Genomic DNA, 15552 nt, shown 5'->3' with positions numbered 1-15552 from the left:
CGTGACATGATGATTTTCGATATGGGATCACTTTTGAAGTCGTTTACTGAGAATGAGTATATCGAACAGAAAAAAAGGAATGGATAACCAGGTCAAACGCCCTATTTAACTTCAAAAATTTTTTCGCTTGGTTGCCTGGCTGGCCCGCTTGGTCACTCGATCGCTCACCCATTTGCTCATCCTGCTCACCCCGCTCACCCACGCTCTTGACAACATCACCCAAATCACCCGCACTCACCCTTCGTCTTAGCGTTGCTCACCCATAAAGCAGCGACTGAGAAAGGGCTCATATTCCACTCGGCCGCGTTCAATAGGTGGCTTAAGTACGGCTGAGCGGACGGGAAGCCCTGTTTTCCACACCCTGTGGTCGTATGTGTTAGACGTGTGCTTTGTAGCGTATATGACCTCTTTCATTTTGAATCTCCTCTGTCTCTCTCTATATATCACGTGCGCACAGCATTTAGGATGCAGATGATGGTGGTGACTAGCAGCGGGTAGGATGAGGCTTAGTATCGTGTAAACGCAGCGTCCTGTCTCAATGTCCGAGACTTGAATTTCGCCATACGACGCCAACACAATGAACTTTCCATCTTCCGAAATATCCAGCGGTTGGCTGTTACCTTTCAATTTAGCCTTCGGATGCACCGGCACGGTCAAAGTTGGAATAACACCACCGGTAGTCGAAATTCGAACTTGGAGGTCTTTGATATTGAAGATCACTGCCGAGGTGGTTCCATCTTTGGAAAAGGAAAAGCTTTTCAAGGAGGGCTGGTCGTTTATGTGCTGTCTGAGAAAGCACCGGCGTTTGCAGGTATCCCATACTTGAATAGATCCACCCCATGACGTTGAAGCCAGGATGGACGAGCTTTTCGAAACCACATAGGTCACGAGCCCATCGCAAGCCAGCTGCTGGCTACAAACGCCAGATGAAACGTCCCAAACTCGCATTATCTGTCCATCGACCATAATGACCAACGGGCCTCCTGAATCTGGCCATGCGATTGCCTCAAGTATGCCATTTTAATGTGGTATGATCGACTCTTACAAGCACTGCCCAGTCAAGGTTCACGTTGCTGGATGTGATAACCACCACTTCAATCGTCCTCAGGCACGACCACCAGTCTTTGTTCTTCTCCTAGGCACCCAAGATCACGAGGGGAATCTGGCAGGTCAAATGTCTGCAGCAACTCTCCGGTCGCGGAGTCCCATATCGTTGCTATTCCACCCGTCTCTTGCCTTCAAGATGATGCTAAGAGCTTGATTTATCTCCCATAACCGAACTAAGACTATTATCAACAACTCAGTTCCTTGGTATTATATGCTATTTCTAGACAGGCACCGTTTCCTGAACTGAGCCCGGTCGGATCTGCCCCCTGAAGCTCAGGATTTCCGGCCCTAGCTTCATCGGATTGACAGGGTACAGGAGTCTGTCTTTCTGGGCACGTTAGCGCTATTTGAGACGTTTGCATGCAAGACGCCTATCTCGACGCGTTGGCACAAGGCACACCAATACACAGCCGCCGAGGCGATCCAATTCATTCTGACTTCGACCGGACGATTTTCTCCACTTCTACATACTATTTGCCGAAGCGAGTTTAACCTCGTACTCTGTGCCTTCAAGAACAGCAAGAGACCAGCAGCAACAGCAAGATGGAAGGATGACACCTGCGAGAAGCTTAGGAACCAGACAGTCATGGACTGCAAATAGAAAATTGTCGCTTCGTAGGGTTATTCGGAGGCATCAACTCCTCTACCAAGCGCATCCGGGTTTCACTACCAGTAGGTCACAGCCACACAGAGGGTCATGTGATCAAGTGCGAAGCTATTGACCCCGCACTGACAAAAACAAGCTGGTGAGATAGCATGCTAGAGCTATTGTTCGTGTCCCACATATTCCATCTCTCCTAATGCATGGTGTCTCATGCCATTCCGAGCAATGGCACTTCCACTTTTCATCCCTCCATGCATCCGCACTCCTCGCGGCCAGTATCACCTCCCACCGCCCGATAAGCCGCTGAGAGTTCAGATCGAAGGTCCACTTGTCGCTATAAAAAAACTGCTACCACATATCTCGTGGTGCCTCAGTCTTCAGAACCGGACTTTTCCCCAGCCAGCAGGTCCCGAGCTAGCCCGACTGACGTACCGGGCGGTATACGGACAAGATGTCAGTTCGGAAGTTTCCGGTGATCTGGTGGTTCGGGATGAATCCTTGGGCTGGATGCCCCAGAGGCGCCCCGAAGAAGAGTAAGGTCTCCTTCATCTGTACTTCGAAACGTAGAATGGCTTCCGCGATACTGAATCACTGTTTGCCATTTACCTGACCAGACTCATTGACTACGACGGTGTTACATTCGACCATCTGGTCCCAGCTGAGGACACCGACCCGGAAGTCATGCAAATCAACATCATCGAGATTGAGGATGATAAAGGGGTGTACGCGAATAAATGGCTTGCATTCGAAGTGGACCCAAGTGAGTATATTGGAAAGAAAGTCCTCGCTGTGCCCCGCTGTTGCCAGAAGAGAAAGGGAACACAGGATCGCTGGCGAGTGAATGCACTCGTAGATCAGAGAATGCATGGCCGGGAGCACTTAGAAGAGCAGAAGGCCTGGGAAGCTGTAAGGCATCCTTTTGCGATGTTTACTATATTGTGCGCTTTGCTGAACCGATCAAGAGACACAAATTGCACCCCGAGTTTGAAGGTGTAAACGATTTTTTGAAACCATCCGCGGCATAGCTCATCTGCGATCTTCCTAATCTCGATGCTTTGAATTTGAAAGCGCATTGTTAAAGTCTTTTATGGATGATAGATTATAGATAAGAGCAAATTGTGAGTTCGAAACGAAGTAGACGACTCTATGCAGTATGAATATCATAAGCTAATAGTGCGCTCCCTTGGTAATCAATCTTGTCAAATTAATCCTCTAACATTAAACCAAAAGATAGAAACAATCTTATGGTTTACACTAAACTTCTGAAGCAAAATCTGCAACAAAAGAATATTTTCGGTGAAAAGTACGGCTAAGGATAATAGTAGAAATCAAAATTAAACAGAAAGATCAAGCAAGAAAGATTGAATAGTGTATATAACATTTTATATATAAATTCAGATATAAAATTATAGAGCCATTTTTAAAGGATCGTCAGCATCTGATCCTGACTCTTAGACTTCTTCGCCAGCAGGAGAATAATCTCATCCTTCTCGTAGACCTCCATTCCATAGGAAAGCTTCACGAGCCGCTCGCCCCAGTCTCTTTTCCAACGGCTTATCCAAAGTCTACGATCAGATCGTCTTCCTCGGGATAATCGCCAGGCAGAGGGGTGGTTACCGCTATCTGCGTCTTTGCTACTGAGACGTACTGGCCCCAGAGACTCGAGGACTTTGTTTGACTCTGAAATTTGCTGATCAGTGGCCAGGCGTTCCTCTGTAGCCGACAACTTATCGGTGGTATGAAAGGTCGTGGAGATATTCGCATGTCATACTTTGTTCATGTGGCCGGACGCCTGGGCAACTCAGTCGATGTCATTGCATTGTGTTCTCGGTGATATCGGCAGAGCTGTGTTGTTTATACCGCCTAGCGGTGTTTCTTCTTTTCAAACTTCGTGATATTTGATGGAATCTCTGATTTTTGTGCACTCATCCGCCAGGACCTAGTCATACTCGTAGAGCACATTGTGTACTCATCCTCCAGGACCTGGTCATATTTGAAGGGCACTTCCGCAGGGTCTTCGCCGCACGACAACCCTTCCACAGTCCCAAAATGAATCACGTTCTGTGTGATTCAAGATGGGAATGGAGGTGCATATCTTGTCGCCTTGTCCCTCGGCAAGACCCTGAGAGAAGCTCATCCAGCTGAAATCATTTCCCAGTTTCAGAAGGCAATGCTTCTTCTGCAGTCGTCCTAGGCCTGAGGTTTTCAAAGGTCTGACCCGCAGATTCTCTACCACGTAATGAGTCAGATTTCTGTTTGTCCCGACAACGGAATTGCGGCATACCTTTCGTCGCTCGGCAAACTCCGTGTAAAAGCCCAGCCAGAGGTCACGGGCGCGGCAGTCCAAAGTACTCGCCGTCGTGTCAACGCTGCAGGCCGGCTGTGCCTTCTCGAATACCTTCCTTGGGGTCTTGAGCCAGGGCTTAGCAACCTGCGAGTCGGAATACTTCACGTATCTCGCTTCTTGTAGAACTGATTCGGGATCCCAAGTGGCGTGACGGCTTCCCAGGTACGCTGCATGGTTTGTGGAACGAAACTCCTCGGTACAAACGATGTACGGGCGGTGGGGTAAGACGATGGCGGTTTCACCGTACAGGCTGTTGAGGACCTCGGCTTCCCCATCGGCGCGTGCGAAGTGCTGAACAGCGGCCGACACTCGGCTGAATTCGGTCTCCGACGGTTGGATCAGGACGAGTGAAGATGTCCGTGGGCGAAGACTGGAACCGAGCCAGTATGCCCGTGGCATGGCGATTGGAGAGTCTTCGAGCAAGAACAGTTCGTCCATCTCCTGTCGCGCTGTGCGTTAGAAAGAGAGACACGAATGTTGCGAGGAAAGAATGGATCATGCCTGCAATATCATTGCGTCCGAGTCGAGACTAAGCACACGATTGTATTGGGTCAGGTTGAACGCTAGCAGCTTTGTATAGCTTTCTTCCCACGACACTGTCAATGTAATCAATTCCCTGGTCACCATATAGGTTGTCATCGTATGTAACCAGGATGGTTGCTTGACGTGACATCGCAGAAGATGAGCTTACCAACGCCGTGTTGTTGATCTTGTTCTCTAATTGGCATTAGGTTGACGTTATACTCGGTTTGCGCTTTACGCAACAATCTGCCCTCGATAGATTTGTCCTCGGAGTCGAAGTCCGATGGATACAAGAGTACTTTGTCAGCCTGACTCCCTAGCTGATGCAGGGACTCAAAGGCCATGACGGCATTGCAGAGATAAACCACATTGTGGGCACTCAAGACATAGGCGTACTTTGACCAGTCTATATCCGGCAAAGAATCCGATGGAGGGGAGCGTAGAAGACACATCCATCCGAGTAGCAAAAGCACGGCGAGGCGAAGATCAAGCCATAAGACGTATCGAGCAAACCGAATGACATATCTAGCAATCCTCGAGTTGGATTGCATAATGATGTGTTGGATTCTTATTCTGTCTTTGCTCTTGGATCGTGAGAAAGGTAGGCTTGAAGGAGGAAAGGAGGACCTTATATGACTTTTGGGGAACTGACGGTAGCCTTCATTGAAGAAAAGAGTTCCGCAGGCGCGGCAAACAAAGACAGACAACATTCCGCGGAGCCCTCCGTCCTGGCTACTGACCTTAAGGTAAATCTCATCAGATTCTTTGTTCTCGCCAAATAGCATTTAGCGCGCCATGGTACACTGTTTCTTTGTTGCAACACACACTGAACTAGGTACAACTTGTCAGAGACAAGCTTAGCGGATATCTTCTTTAATTCTGCTATGTTCGCGTGCTCTTGCGATTGTCTGGAAAACGTTACAAGTAGAGTAAAACTACTAAATTTTTGTTGGTATCTAGGCCATAAAAGAGAGTCCGAGTTCGTGCTCACTTGTCGGTTCCCTCCATCTCTTTCCCGCCCAGTGACTTCACATAGGTTCTTCTAGACACTGATACTAGGTAGCTTGAAGGTCCAATCTGAACTTTGTAGTTGGTCTAGTCGCCCAGGGTTGCTCACCCGCCATATGACTCCTTCCATGTATGTCTGTAGCTACCATCGATTCTACGTAACCAGCTATTTCGGCCTTCCCTGCACGCCCTTCTCATTCCTCAGGAGGCATGCTCTAGTAGCATCGAATGATGTACTTCTACCAAAGCTGGCCCCAATAGGGGTCCGTACCTTATTCCGAACTCAGCAACTTCCCTGGCAGAATTAGCAACTCTTTCTGGGGGAAAGTATGATAAAGTTTTCTACAACTTGACAACAAAATGAAAATGATCAGCCTCCAGCCACTCACTCTAGGCTTGTTAATTCTTGCCCGATCAGTGACACTCGCCCAATACACAAAAACACTTGACAGAGCGATTGCGATAATCTCGGGTCTAAGTTTGGCCGATCATACCATAGAAGCGCCAGCCTTGCCCCAGACAGCACCCACAAAAATATGCCTGCAACACGAACTCCCTCTCAAGAGTGCGTTGTAGCTGTCACTAGACGAAGATACATCTCCTCATATGAGGCCCGATCGTTCATCAACCGCTCCCCACGAAACATGTCCATCCCACTGCTCCTCCAACTTCCCTTCCTCTGCATGGCCTCCAGGGTAGCTCCAACGACCAAGCCAATCATCCTTGGTCCGAAGACGGCCTTCGCAGGACATTCATATGGAGCTCCGCCAAACGGCAGGTAAGCCTCCTTCTGAGCATCCGTCAGAGTCTTCCACCGCAGTGGATTGTACCTCAGCGCATCCAGTCCCCAGATCTCATTCGAGAGATGACATTCCTCTACGTCCGCCGCAAAAGTATCCAACTTGGTATCTCCATCTTCCTCCCATTCGAACGCACGGTAGATTCGCTTCGTAGGGGGGTATAACCGCAGTGCTTCGGCAACGAGATCCTTCGCCGAGACTTCGCTCGTCTGGCGGTCTTCGAACTGAGCTTTGGTAGGCTTCCGCATGAAAGCGATCATTGTCTCCCTCCATTTCGGACGATCGTTGCCGGCGTTAAACTGGAGTTCGAGGAGCATGCGCAGATTGATCCGCCACGCTGTTTCGAACCCAGGCAGGATCCAGCACAGTGGGTTCTTACGGGGGTCTGTTATGTCATACTCGGGGAAAATAGCCGATAAAGGTGCTTGGAGCTCGTCGTTCCGGGCAAAGTCCACGAGATTCGTTTCTGTTTTCGATGTTTGCCAGACGTCATTGATCCTGTTCGCTAACAGAACAATGTGGCTTTCGACATCTGGGATTGTATCTAGCTGCACTTTCAGAAGCGTGATTAGGATGGCTCGCAGGGAAGTGGACTGTATGAGGCTTGCAAGGTGAAGACCACGCTCTGACTTCGCGGAGATGCTGATCAGGCTGTGAGCGATGGAGCGGAGTGTTTCGGCCAATTCCACCCATTCTTCTGCTTTGAGGCTGGTGAGCTTTCTCGCCTGCTTCACAAACTGATTCGCGTATTGCTCATCAGGCGTCGTGAAGGCGTTCTCTATGCCAAAACTGACGCGAAGGCGCCCGTTCGCTCGTATGCGGGATTGCTGCTGGGAAAGGTGGTTCTTCAGGCCTTCGAAGTGCTCTGCTTTTATGAGCGTCCGGCACTCTGCTGGATTGGAAGTTCCGGTCTGTGTGGGCTTCGAGATTTGGCTCTTGAGGCGAGAACGTGATCTAGACTTGAAAGGAAGGTAGGCGAGGAATAATCCGATGAAGAGAATCAGTAGAGTTACCATGATGGGTTGGCTCGACTGTTGAGGATTCTTCTGTGGCCTTGTTGATTTGACTGCGGCATTTTGCCAAGAAAGAGGGGAAGGAAATATGTTGTGATGGGAAGAAGACGTTCTAGCGCTGACAGCGCTTAGTGTGAATTTGTTGAGACCGAATCTTTCCATCTCGGTAGGGGGGGTGTGGGATGCCACAGAAAGGTATCTCTCGAAGAGAGGATAGCCTAATTTCACGAAATGAGCTGTTGATATAGTTTTCAGGTGGTTCCATGGTAGGAGTTTAGATTGTGCGTCCATTTAGAGGGGTTTGGCTCAAAGTACATTGGTGTAGTGAATATACCTTGATGGGCTGGGCCGAAAGTCAGGCCGCAACTATAGCTTTATGATCTGCCTTTGGTCATGTATGATAAAAGTCAAAATGTGCTACAACTGCTCTAGAGGTTTAACTTATTCTTCTGGTGTTTTGGAATATATCAATTATTTTGATTGTTTTTTTGAGGTTTTTCACCTGGGACCCAGACCTTGATATTATCAGAATAACAAGGAAATGTGAGCCAGTGCTTACCGGATAGCTTCAACGGCTTTGTTTGTTTGTCAGAAAATGATTTTGTTCTGGAATCCTCATTCTGGGCTCTAGTGACCCTGATCCCCCACTAGAATATGAATTTGTTGGAGCGTAATGCCATCTTTGACTGCGACAGGATCTTCATCGTGCCCTTTTGCAGGAGCCAGTGGTATCTCTCCTGCTGGTGTCCCAAATTGTTCCTTCACGAGTGCTTTAATGGCTTTTGAATTCTTCTTCGGTCTCTCCAGGCTCTGATCGATGCTGTGTAAAGTGCTCGTGATCATGTCTTTCGATCCCCAGTACTTAGCTCGGGACGACGTATCGATGCACTCGGTAGCAGCAAACCGTGGTTCCCTTCGACAATAAGCATAATTGTTGCTTCAAAAGCTCTGGTGCACCGATCATCCACATAACTCGGACAAGCAAAGGCTTTTCACCTGGAACCCAGACCTTGACATTATCAGAATAACCAGGAAATGCGAGCCGGGTCGGGTAGCTTCAACGGTTTTCCTTGATGAAATTCTTGTGGGTAGTGTTCCTCTTCCTCAAGGCAACCATGACTGTCAATGTAGCAAACATTATGCTTATAGAACGCCTTGTATCCGGACCTTTATCCAGACGATCGACCATTCCTGGAAGACCGCCTTCACATCGCGGATCAACTGTCGCGCCAGCAAGTCTTTCGATTGCGGAAGACGATGCGAAGGCACCGACGAGACCATTGGATTTGTCTAAAGGACCAGTACATTCTGTAGATATCAAAGTTACGACTCTTCCATTCCCTCACTCGCTGACAGTTCGTCTTGATTAAGCCCCAACAGCCTGATGGTGAAGTTCTTCGTCGCAGCCACAGACATAGTGGGGTGAGTGATATCACTCGTTCTCAGGAGCTTTGTGGGCACATCCTAGTTGTAAAAGATGCACATCAAAAAATCCAAGAATCCAAACACCCCTACCAAAGAACAATCCAACACCACGCCAACCAACAGCCTTTCCAGTGCTCATGAAAGTAAGCGAACTTGGCAGTAGACTTTAGATGCCAAGATCATATAGTTCTGATGGTTCTTACCCTGTATGGGGGGGCCGTGGTCAGCCAAGACCGCCATCTCAGGGTGCCGGGCCCGGGTGGCCAGATAGCTCGATATACGTCTTTCTTCTCTCCTTCGGCCCACAAGGTGGTATTATCGAGCTTGCAAAGAGCCTCGCGTGATGGTACAGTCCACGATAGAGTCCTGGTTGTAGGAGAAACACATCCTGGTTGTAGAAGATGAAGTTGGCCACTACCCTTTCCTACTTGACTTTGACTTATCAAGTTGAGAAAGAGTAATTGAAGCACAAGGCCGACCAATGCAATGTTCTCTACCTGGGCTTGATCTATCAAGTTGAAATATCAAGAGAGGTCACATCCTGAAGCGATTACGAACGAGCCATAGGGCCAATTCAGAACGCAAGCGCCAGAATGAATTGGGAATGATCTTGTCTCGATGCTTTCGCCTGAATCCAACGCGCATTCACACACAGAGAGGTGAGATAGAAGAAGACACAACCCGATCACAGTGGTCAGTGTGGGTTGGAATTGCCAGCAACTGTCTCCGGGTAGTGACGGACGTTTGTAGTTCTCGTAGTACTTTCTCGAAGGTACGTACCGTTGGTGGTGACCTGCCGCCGAACCTCCACTGTGTTGAAGACCAGATCGGACACATAACAAGTGCGATCTTAACAGGGATGATTCATCCATGCCGGGCCCTGGTCGTCTCTAGTATCTCGTCAATACCGAAGACGCAGCCGAGCTTAAGCACGCGATTGTATTGGGTCAGATTGAACGCTAACCGGAGGAAAGGCTCGTAGCTGACCACAACTCAGAACGCATGGCTCCGATGTCGCGACTTGTGGCTTGGTTGACAATACTCTGCCAGTCGGATTTCTTGCCTTCGTGAAGCAAAATCTCCCGAGGTTTGCCTTTCCCAGCTGGTCAGACCGGTGTTCAACAGCCTCAGACGATGGACCTTTCCGCTCTGGAAACTGAACCGTGAGAGGCTCGCACAGGCCATGCAAGCTGGCTATCCTTCTCGTTTTCTTCTTTGTTGCTTTTTATCCTCCGTTGTTGTTGTGCATCTTTGTTTTTCTCCCACGAGGACACAGAGATGACATTTCTTCACCAAAGACCGGCACTCCTGCCCCACACAGCACGTCAACCCAGATATTGGGCGACCTGAGCCTGGTGGTTCTTGTAGGCTCTGGACGTCCAGGCTTGAAGACAATGCCAGGAAGAATATCCCAGCACAGGCCCAGCAGAACAACCATCGCAGCCGGGTAAATGTACCACTGGGCCACTCGTCTGAAACCCCGTGGTTCTTTACAGGTTGTCATATACTCGGGAGCCTGCACTGATGATTAGCAGCGAGCGTCAGGCTTAAATGATGCAGGATCTGTTTGGAGAAACAACTCACCGCAATAGGCCATTGTTTCGCAACTCGATATACCAAGGTTATCTTGGTATCCAAGCTGCTAGGCAACGGGTGAAGCGGCTGTCCACAAGAAGCCAACCCTGAGACCGCGGCTTCGATGCTTGCTGATGTGCTGTTGATCGCCGGTGACACTTGAGGTTGGCGTCATAGAACCAGGCCCGATCCTCAGGGACGTGGGCAAGGACCCAGACTAAGTCGTGATCGTTGCTACAACTACAGCTGGGTCTTTATTTTGCCTCGCCCACGTCCCTCGCTGGGCTGTGTTTGATGAGAATGATTTTCGAACTTGGCAGGGGATTTGAGCAGTATTTATGCTTTTTCCGGGAGTCTGAGCGAGACTGTCGGTCCACTGGCCCTAGAGACGATCTCCGCTATATCGGGAGTATAATGGTGAATGTTGAGACGCTCTCTGGAGACTGTCCGCAAGTCTTTATCCAATCTGGTGGGAAGTTTCGTTTCACTTGGTGGAATATTCCCTTCTGAAAAATTCAACTTGGCCTGCTGGAAGTTATCAGCTAGGCTAGCGAAGAAGATTAAAACTCTGCAGGGATTTGCCTCTAGACGCAGCTCTTGCTTTGTTGTCTGTGGTGTCTCAATTTTCTGGGGCGTTTTGCTGCCTGCTGCATTTTTGTCTTAGAGCGAGCTCTTCACTGGTGAAGTGATAAGGTACAGTTAGCTCTGGCATTTCTTTGTTCGCTGGTACTGTAGACTTAGTGAACTCAATATGACCGCGCGCGGTCCCTGATATCGACTCTTGAAGGCCAGTTCGCATTGTTGGAAACACCGCAGTAGGGGAAGAAGCGTCACATGACCGGCATAATCTACGCTGACAGTCGACTATGCATTACCTTTTGTGAGTTTCTGCTGCCGTTCAGACCCTTTTTGCTTAGTGCTATCCCCATTTTGCATGAGACAATTATATGACTGGCGCACCTCAACGCCGATCCTCGTTAGCAGGGATGATATGCATGCGTCACTACATACATATCAAAGATTTGATAGTCCGATCCCCACCTCTCTCAAGGTAAGATGAAGATGTCAAGCCACAGATATTACGTTATAATGGCCTAAGTGAAGTTGACCCATTCCGAAAACAAGCTCGGCCAATCCTGGTCATCATCGAACAATTTATCCATCCCAGCCCCAAAAGGTGCCTGATGGTAGCCTGCTCCCGTTCCTGATCCACACATGGCATTACTCTGCTGAACCGCCTCCCAAAACTCTGTCTGTTTGATACTTCCATTCATTATAGGACATCGACTGGACTTGGTTGGCGAAGGCTCATCCTTCTCAGCGCTTAGCGTGCTCAGAGCATCGGTGCCCGAGCCATCGTAAGGTGATACGGACGGAGAGTTGCTACTGGCTGCCGCGTACGTCTCTAGGACGATATCCAGGACCGACTTGAACATACTGAAGGTATCAGGGGTGTCGCCGGGCTTCGAAATGGATAGGGTCGACATGCGGTGCGAGAGGCTTTCGAGGTAGACTTGCATTTTGTAACGTGCTGTTGTCTGGAGCTCGTTCCATTGCGAATCCACGGATGGGGAAGAGACAAAGCATATTTGTGACGCAGTGCTGATTGTGAGGATGATTTGGCACCACTCCCTCAATGAGAAATAGATGTATTGGGCCGTGGGTATGGTGAGAAGATAGTCAAAGAAGCCCTGGATCTCGGAAAAGCAGGAGCGGGCTTCTTGCAAGTGCTCTAATGGTTGGTGGCTAACTGTCAACGGGTCGGAAGGTGGTCTTCGGTTTGGGCTTGAACTGTGCGCTGTCCATGGGAGATTCGCAGGGACCACTTTCAGAGACTGAATAGAGAGGCGCAAAGGGACTTCTCCTGGGGTCAGCAAACACCAAGCCTTATAAGCAATGACTATAACGTACCTGTTGCGGGTACATCCGATCGTATCCTACGCTCGAGGTCTTGCATATGTAGGTGAAATGACAATGTATCGCTTCCTGACTCGAGTGTGTCTTCACGGGAGTCTGATCTGTGGCGGGCTAGAGTTTCCCAGAGTATTTGGATTCGTGAAAGCTGTGTTTCGATGCTGATATCTTGGTTGGAAGATGTTTCATCTCCTATCGACGACTTCAGAGCCTGGAATATTGCAGTGTCACTGCGACGCCGTAGGCCAAAAGATATACTAACATTCACTCAGCAACCAGTCTCCTGGGAGGCATGAATTAACTCACAGTGATGATAAATTATAACATCCGAGGCAAGAGTTGCGCATAGCCGTGTCTTGCAACTTGTGATCAAGCTTCAAATCAGATATCATCCCAGTGAGTATTTGCAGATACTGCCACATCTGGTTGTTCATTGGTCGGATGTGCATCGGATACCTGCCTCACGGTTAAAGTCAATTTGGAGCTCCTCACCGCGGCAGAGCTGGGGTTCGGCTATACCATGCAAGATACACGAGCAGACCTTGAACGTAGTCTAGGCTCTTCTCCCCATGGAGAACAATTCTCTCACTTAGCACACGACGGAACTTCTCATCGAGCTTTCTCTGCAAAAGCGGCCTTCGGACTGCAGATACTACAAGAATGGCGAAGAAGAGGAAGGGTCGGGATTTTGCCATCGAGGCGGCGGATAAAGCTTCAGGCACCTCCACAAATGGGAAGTAAACAGTCCGATACTTGAATTGAGATAGAAGCTCGTCTGCCTCCTTCATACTAACATTGAGGTTGTTATATTTAGTGCCGGGTGCTGAAGATTCGCTAAGGGGCGGTGTGTTGGTTTTGAGACCATCGTCTTCATGATGGGAGCAGCTGTCACCGAGTAGTGCTTTGCGCAATGTTTGGCGATGCAAGTCGCGCATTTGGGCAGACTGGTCTTCGTGGTTCGGTGCGGTTTTGAAGAGCGAGGAGACGACATCCTCTTTACGGGACTGAATGCTGCAGTCGCTTGTCGAAGAGCTCTCGGTAGAGGATTGCTCATTGCTGCTGGAAGACTGGCTGGCGAAGAGAGTACAGTCGTAGCCAAACTTAATGCATCTGTCTTCATCAGCTTTGCAGCTCGAAGATCTCGATAATATAGTTCCTACCTCCGACAGCCATTCTGAGAGGACGGCTGTTCAGGGGGAAGACAGCGAATCTTACGTGTCCTGCATTTTTCGCACGCCCGAGACGTCTTAGGTCGAGGACACATAAATTTAAAATCATCGTCTGCTGCCATTGTCGATATACAGCAGCTTCTATAAAGACCATTGTTGTAGTTAGTTAACTGCGGGCCTCATAAATAAGGACGCGGGAAAGCGGTGGGAAACTCGACGCGAAGCCGCACTGCGGAAGGAAGGTTTTGCCGCGCTGTCAATAGCAGCGGTCACCGCCTCTATTTTGCCGCCTCGCATAGATAAGAGATAAGATAAACATCAACAATTAATTGGTCCCCCTCTGCCTTACAACAAACATATTGAGCTACAAGGCTCATCTCATGCCCATGGTTTCACTTCACAGTATATCACCCTTGTAATCCACATCACGCTCAGGAAAATACCCCTTCTTGATCATATTGTCAACCAGAGAGCCCTCTCCTCCCCAGACAGACCGACCAAATGCCGCCACCATATCCAGGCCATTCAGCAACGTGCCTGTACTCCACAGCTTGCCAGAGTCACTGCATACATATCGCTTTTCGACCCAGTTGGTCCCAGGAGACTCCTGTCGCAGCCTAGGCAACATGAACCGCGGCCCAGTTGCGGTCTGACCTTCCAGGATCCCCGCAGCGAGCGCCGGCTCAAACCCTCCGCACACCGTGAGAAATGCGGCGCAGTCCTTGTAGCTCTTGCGCAGGAACTCTTTCTCGGCTTCGTTCGCCTGGTAACCGAGTTTGCTGGCACCGAGGACCACGATGTCGAGTGGCGGGCATGTAGCGAAGGAGTCCTAGTGGATTGTAAGCATGTGATTTGCAGGAAGGGAGGGTCGTGGCAAGGGGGATCCTACTGTAGGCACTACTCTCAAGTTTGAGGTCAGTCTGGCAGGGGTGTCGCCGGTCTCGGTGACCCAGTGGAAGACGAAGTCTAGAGCTTGAGCCTTAAGCTCGTCCGTCACAAAATCGTCGGGCATGTCCTTAAGGAATTCTCGACTCAGGACGGAAAAGAAGTTGACGGGGACGATGTCGAACTGCTCGGTGACCCTAGATCGATCGTAAACAAATCAGTGCTCTATCCAGGATAAGGAGCTCGAGATCCTTACGTGTTGAGCAAGATGACCCCGACATGGATCGGGCGTCCGGGGTTGCGAAGATCGATCGGAGAAGACATGGTGGAGATGTAGATTGCTGCTGTTGTTGCTGCTGCTTGTAATTGAAAGTTCATGCATACTGGGACCGATGGGGGAAGATCTTTTATATTGTGTTAGATATGGTTGTTTCGATGCTGTTGTATACCAGTCTATGCTGGGCGGCAAGACTTTCCTCCCACGTTCCGCACTCGCTTCGCCATGCCATCCGAGCTAGTGTATTATATGCACTCAAGTGATAAGGTATGCATGTTGATGTTACCCCTGCCCTTGTCCTGTCATCCAACATTGGGGAAGCGAACTTCCTTCTTTTTCATGGTATGTTTGAGCATCGGATCTACGAGTTCAGTATTCATTCAAAGGTTGATCCGTACCACTACACATACAAAGCGGTGCTATTCAAGATAATTTTACTGCATGATAGTATGATGTCGCCATGAAGGAATTCATCAACCCGATTTTACAAGCCATTAGCCAGTATCTACTGCACGTATAACGATATTTAACGTGTACCAAGTATAAGCGGGTATGAGCGACAAATAGCAGACTTGGTTACATCCAATTGTATTAGTGATTCCAAAATTACAAACCAGGATATTCGGTGTGGGACGAACCAAAAAAAAAAGACAAAAGAGAAGGGCCGAACGCGGATCGAACGCGTGACCTCGGGATCTGCAATCCTGCGCTCTACCACTGAGCTACCGACCCTTTCTTGGTATTGGCTGGCTTTGGCTTTTGTCTATGTTCCGCAACCTGTTCCCATGGAGCTTTTCTAGTGTATCAGCCGAGATATAAAGGAACCTATGATACTCAAGTTATTCTTGAGGTGCAATGCACTGTTCACTTTTGGTGCAGAAAACCTTACTACTTGAAGACCATAGG

At 49.2% G+C, this 15552-nt stretch overlaps 6 protein-coding genes and 1 non-coding gene across 7 annotated transcripts; 1 reads left to right on the top strand and 6 right to left on the bottom strand.

Annotated features, from left to right (window-relative positions):
* Positions 1-224: 224 nt before the first annotated feature.
* Positions 225-966, bottom strand: BO97DRAFT_428023 (WD40 repeat domain-containing protein; the record flags this gene model as incomplete). The annotated part of the gene is made up of 2 exons (XM_025697249.1): positions 225-361; positions 456-966. The coding sequence occupies 2 exons, from the start codon at positions 964-966 to the stop codon at positions 225-227; spliced, it is 648 nt and encodes a 215-aa protein (XP_025548078.1).
* Positions 967-1936: 970 nt separating this feature from the next.
* Positions 1937-2763, top strand: BO97DRAFT_472824 (uncharacterized protein; the record flags this gene model as incomplete). Its single annotated transcript, XM_025700176.1, has 3 exons — positions 1937-2244; positions 2326-2617; positions 2674-2763. 3 exons carry the CDS (start codon positions 1937-1939, stop codon positions 2734-2736), a joined length of 663 nt encoding a protein of 220 aa, XP_025548077.1. The 3' UTR covers positions 2737-2763.
* A 1153-nt stretch (positions 2764-3916) lies between these two features.
* BO97DRAFT_437354 (nucleotide-diphospho-sugar transferase) lies at positions 3917-5032 on the bottom strand (the record flags this gene model as incomplete). Its single annotated transcript, XM_025697840.1, has 4 exons — positions 3917-3940; positions 3996-4507; positions 4589-4654; positions 4750-5032. 4 exons carry the CDS (start codon positions 5030-5032, stop codon positions 3917-3919), a joined length of 885 nt encoding a protein of 294 aa, XP_025548076.1.
* Positions 5033-6103: 1071 nt separating this feature from the next.
* On the bottom strand, positions 6104-7463 carry BO97DRAFT_459915 (uncharacterized protein; the record flags this gene model as incomplete). Its single annotated transcript, XM_025699315.1, has 2 exons — positions 6104-7253; positions 7421-7463. 2 exons carry the CDS (start codon positions 7461-7463, stop codon positions 6148-6150), a joined length of 1149 nt encoding a protein of 382 aa, XP_025548075.1. The 3' UTR covers positions 6104-6147.
* A 2588-nt stretch (positions 7464-10051) lies between these two features.
* BO97DRAFT_417377 (uncharacterized protein) lies at positions 10052-10423 on the bottom strand (the record flags this gene model as incomplete). Its single annotated transcript, XM_025696476.1, has 2 exons — positions 10052-10347; positions 10411-10423. The coding sequence occupies 2 exons, from the start codon at positions 10421-10423 to the stop codon at positions 10052-10054; spliced, it is 309 nt and encodes a 102-aa protein (XP_025548074.1).
* Positions 10424-11495: 1072 nt separating this feature from the next.
* Positions 11496-14693, bottom strand: BO97DRAFT_472823 (uncharacterized protein; the record flags this gene model as incomplete). Its single annotated transcript, XM_025700175.1, has 8 exons — positions 11496-12265; positions 12313-12572; positions 12622-12771; positions 12835-13438; positions 13476-13625; positions 13896-14313; positions 14374-14566; positions 14626-14693. The coding sequence occupies 8 exons, from the start codon at positions 14691-14693 to the stop codon at positions 11496-11498; spliced, it is 2613 nt and encodes an 870-aa protein (XP_025548073.1).
* Positions 14694-15306: 613 nt separating this feature from the next.
* BO97DRAFT_t229 lies at positions 15307-15378 on the bottom strand. Its single transcript has one exon. It is a non-coding gene; the product is annotated as a tRNA-Cys (tRNA).
* Positions 15379-15552: the final 174 nt, after the last annotated feature.

The sequence above is a fragment of the Aspergillus homomorphus genome (assembly GCF_003184865.1).
Source record: "Aspergillus homomorphus CBS 101889 unplaced genomic scaffold BO97scaffold_43, whole genome shotgun sequence".
Lineage (NCBI taxonomy): Eukaryota > Fungi > Ascomycota > Eurotiomycetes > Eurotiales > Aspergillaceae > Aspergillus > Aspergillus homomorphus.
This window is presented reverse-complemented; position numbering and strand designations above follow the sequence as displayed.